We start from the raw sequence: 4,712 nt of genomic DNA on the forward strand, positions 1-4,712 counted from the left end.
GAGGAGTGGCTGGTGGGTTTGAACTGCCAGCCGTCTGGTTAGCAGGCAAGTGTCTTAGCCACTATGCTACCAGAGCTCCAAGCTTCAATTAATGTGAGGAGGTAGATGTTGTTTGGAGTGAAGATGAAGGATTTATCTCTCCATGGTGACTGGCTCCAATTGGAGATTCTGATGGTTCCTTGAATTCTCCTTTGAACCGGTTTTAACATCTTACTATTTCCTTCATTAATTATTGAGATAATAAAATCTTTGATATATGTTCATTTTTAGTTTAATGAGAGTCATGATTTTACCTTTTAAAGAAATTGTATCTGTTAAGATATAAAGACTGAACATTGACTAAAAACAGCAAGTCCTTAGAGACCTAAGAAATATGAAGGTATGACTTGCCCCTCAAAACTCCTTACATTTATTAACTCATTTAATCTTCTCGACAACTCTGTGAGAGGGAGTGCAATTAACTCCATTTTACAGATGATGAGAGGAAAGCACAAAGACAGTAAGTAACTTATCTGCATTAAGATAGTTTGCAAGAGGCAAAGCTAGCAGTAAAAACCTAGGCATTCTGGCTCCAGTCCAAGGGACAAACCATCACATGATCGTGCCATACAAGGTGTTCTTGCCAAAAGAAGACAGGACTAAACATTCTTAGCTAATATTTATATCATGCTTTCTCAACCACAGCACTACTAGCATTTGGTACAGAATAATCCTTTAGTGTGGGGCCGACCTGTGCATGGTGAGATGTTTAGCAACATTCGGGGCCTCTGCCTCCTCAGTGCCAGTGGCACTCTCAGTTATAACAACCAAAAATGTCTCCAGATGTTACCAAATTGTCTTTGCAGAAAATTTGCCCTTGATTAAGAAGTACTTGATGAAGAACTACTGCCCTACACCAATCTCTAATGTCAACTAATGAAATTAAATCCTTGACTCTTAACTTCTTCATAAAAGAGTCACATGTGAAGAGAGGAAAAAGTAGACTTCAAACATAGATGAAAACAGCTGAATGAAACAAGTTGATGTCTCAGTAGAAAGCATACTTAGTGGTGATTACCTTATGGCGGACTGTACTTCTACAGCAGGAAGGGTGTGGTTCTTAGAAGGATCTGTAACCACAAACCAGAATGACACCCGTTGGGTTACATTGCAAAGTAGAACGTGGGAAATTCTGTAGACAGTGGAGAGAAAAAATACATAGTCAGGAAAACATGCGAAATGGCATATGATCATCCACCCTGACACTATTGTCACCTTAAGTGGGGGCTTACCTACAAGGAAAAATCATTTCCATCATTATGAAGAAATGTCTTATTAAGAAGAAAATTACATCAGAGAAAATTCTCTTTGATTTCAAACTCATACTTAGAGATCATTCCATAAGTAAAGAATATGCCATAAATGAATGAATGCATGAGTAAATAAATGAATGGGCTTAGTCAGTGAGTGGAGTGTTAGGCTCTCACTCGCCATCACCTCTTGGCTGACAGCACTTGGCTTCCCCAGCACTCAGCCCTTCTCTGCCCTCAGAAGCCTTTGGATGTTTCCTCACAAAGCTCTTTGTTGTGTCCTCTCTGTTCAGATGTCTGCCTTCAGCTCCTGGGTAGATTCTGCTATTCACTCTTGGACTCAAAATTTCCTGCATCAGCCTCTATTTCTGTCCCTCACCATCCCAACATGGTGTCAGGCCCAAGAGATGCCTTGTGCACACCCATTCAGTTTGTTTCCCACCACCTTGAACAGACCTCTGAAACGGAGTGGTCTAATCAATGACTCAGTAGCCTGTGAACACTTTGTTTTGTAGGCAGATGCTTTTAACTGTAAGTTGGAAATGTGACTTACTCTACTCTACACTTACCAGTACAAGTAGAAATAGAGAAATTGCATTAACGTTCAAAGAGGAGACGATGTACATATGACAGTATATTCCAACAAACAAACAAACTGCCATCCAGCGGATTCTGACTCATAGCGACCCCCATTGGGATTCCTAGGTGATAAAGCTTGACGGAAGTAGATTGCCCAGTCCCTGGAGTGGCTGGTGGGTTTGAAATGCCAACCTTCTGGTTAGCAGTCAAATGCCTCAGGCACCACGCCGCCAAAGCTCCTTTGGGCACTATGAACATTGAAAATTATAGGAGAGTCCACATAAAATCAATAGAAAACACAAAACACACCGCCATCTAGTGGATTCTGACTCATAGCGATCTCCCTTGGGTTTCTGAGGAAGTAAATCTTTACAGAAGTAGATTGTCCCATCTTCTTTCCTAGGAGCGGTTCATGGGTTTGAACCGCCAACCTTCTGCTTAGCAGTCAAATGCCTCAGGCACCACGCCGCCAAAGGGCCTTTCAATTATAAGTCGCTGATGGCTCACATTATTTCCCTAAGAGCTAAATTGCATAACAAAACAAAAAAAGATATTAACAATCTTTCTAGAAGAATGAAACATGCATCATCGCATTTACTAAAACAGTAACGTTGTTGTTATGTGCTCTGGAGTTGGACCCGACTCATAGCTACCCCTCCTTGGGTTTCCCAGGCAGTGTCACTACAAAGTAGATTGCCCCACCTTCCTTTCGAGGAGTGGCTGGTGGGTTTGAACCGCCAGCCTTCTGGTTAGCAGTCAAGTGCCTTAGGCACTACGCTACCAGAGCTCCTAAATTAATAATAGTAATAATAATAACAATTCAGTGGTTTTTAGAAGACCATCCAAGTGTATTACGTCCAATATTACATGACAGAGAATACCCTATTTTCAATACGCTTGCACAGCTATCTAGAATTTCCCGGTGGAAAATACCGTAATTTCTTCCTTTAAATGTAGTACAAAAATTGAGGCAACTCTTTCGACTCTGTCCAGAGTCAAAGGGCTGGGACTCACAGTGAGGGCAGACTTGAACTTCCTGTGTCTCCCGGATTGTGCCTGGAGGTGGTGGTGAGGGTGAGGTGGGAACAAGGGCAGCTCCAGGATGCCGCTGCCATCAGTCTTCTTCCAGTGTTCACAGAGCGCGGTTCCGGGGAGGGCCAGGCCAAGAGACCAGAACTCCACGCGCCCTTCCTGCAACCGGAAGCCAACGGTCTTACGAACTCTGGGCGCCCGGAATCCACCACGTGGGCAGACATCGCAAGCTAATATCCTTAACTTCTGGAAACCCAATCCCTTCACCAGCTGCCGAGCCCTCTGCCGCACTGACCTCATGGGCAACTAACCACCTGGGCAACTACTGGGACCTGCTCAAGTCCAAGGTCGTGTTGCCACCCTCCACCCAGAGGCGCCTATTTCCTCCAGCCAGGCCCACCTAGGCCCCATGCTACACCCACTACCGCTGCCCTGGGGGCTGGGGGCAAAAACAGCCGCTCCCCAGAATCCCACAGGACTGGAAGCACGTCAACTTACGGGAAGCCTGGATGGGTTTCCCCAACAAGCCGCTCCCCAAGTCCGTCGGGGGACCCGGCCTCTCTGCCTCCTGGGAGACCAACTGGAAGCGCAAACTGTGGGCCGCCGTCAACCTCGGCTGCATCCAGAGCCGGGTGACGGTAAAGATCAGGCCCCCCAAAGTGCCATGGGGACCCTGCCCCCGGCCAGGCCCAGGGCGCCCTCTATACCATGCCCCGCCTATCTGAGCAGCGGCCCTGTGCCAAGAAGACCGTGCTGCAGGCCCTCAGCCAGTGCAACAAGGGGAAGAGGAAGTTCGATGGGCCCCTATGGTTCGAGGTCCCCGACGCCAAGAAAGGGAAGCTCAGCCCAGAGGCTAGGCGGTCTGCCTTCAGGCCCGTGTTGAAGAATGGCGTCGTGCGTGCCTCGGTGCCCAAGCCTGGCCGGCTCCACAGCGGCCGCTTCTGGAGCTGCAGCATCTGCGACGAGTGGTTTGTTCCTCGGCCTGCCACCCAGCCTGCTGCGGCGAGGATGCCTGCCTCCGGTGGCCCTGGAGCACAGCAGCCTGCTGACCCCCTTAGCTCCTAAGAGTCCCGGCCCTGCCATCCACCCCTGAGACCCAAGTTCACAGCTCTTTCCTCGTGCTTACCCCCGCTCTACCCTGAGGTGGGATACTGACACCACCAAGTTCAGCTACAGGTCCACGAAGTCCCTGACCCACCTGTCCTTACCCTGCAGATATCAAAGCCCCTGCTTTCTCCAGGCCCACCCACTTCCTCTTTTTGCCTGAGCACAGACAGGTCAGGAACACATGCTTATTTCCCTACTGCCCTATTCCCCCAGTTTGAATTGTTAAATATTTGTTCTTATTAAAATCATATTAACAGTAATCATGAGAGAAGTCTTCTGTTGTCATAGTTGTTGTTGTTATTTGCCCTCCAGTCGGACCCGACTCATAGCGACCCCTCCTTGGGTTTCCCAGGCGGTATCACTACGCAAGTAGATTGCCCCATCTTCCTTCCGATGAGTGGCTGGTGGGTTTGAACTGCCAGCCTTCTGGTTAGCAGTCAAGTGCCTTAGGCACTACGCTCTTTCTCATCGCATAGGTTAAGATTTCATCGATAGCAGAATTTCTCAATCTGGGCAGTATTTACATATTAAGCCAGATCATTTTTTTTTTTTTTGTGGGAGGGAGAAGGGGGAGTGGGGAGTGTCCTGTACATTATAGTTTTTAGCAGCATTCCTGGCCTCTGCCCAGAACCTGCCAGTAGCCCATACACAGTGTGATAAGCCAGAATGTGTCCAGGCTTTGCCAGGTATCTTGGAGAGGTGGTA

General features: G+C 47.6%; 1 protein-coding gene across 1 annotated transcript in view; it reads right to left on the reverse strand.

Moving 5' to 3' along the window:
* CLTRN (collectrin, amino acid transport regulator) overlaps positions 1 to 4,712 on the reverse strand; it is a 47,763-nt gene that overhangs the window by 21,697 nt on the left and 21,354 nt on the right. The window contains exon 4 of the mRNA XM_007952838.2: positions 1,058 to 1,171. Within this exon, the coding sequence (XP_007951029.2) occupies positions 1,058 to 1,171 (114 nt within the window). The remainder of the gene's footprint in view (positions 1 to 1,057; positions 1,172 to 4,712) is intronic.

Source organism: Orycteropus afer, unplaced genomic scaffold (assembly GCF_000298275.1).
Source record: "Orycteropus afer afer isolate SDZICR_OR568_19922 unplaced genomic scaffold, OryAfe1.0 scaffold00360, whole genome shotgun sequence".
In the NCBI taxonomy this organism is placed as follows: domain Eukaryota; kingdom Metazoa; phylum Chordata; class Mammalia; order Tubulidentata; family Orycteropodidae; genus Orycteropus; species Orycteropus afer.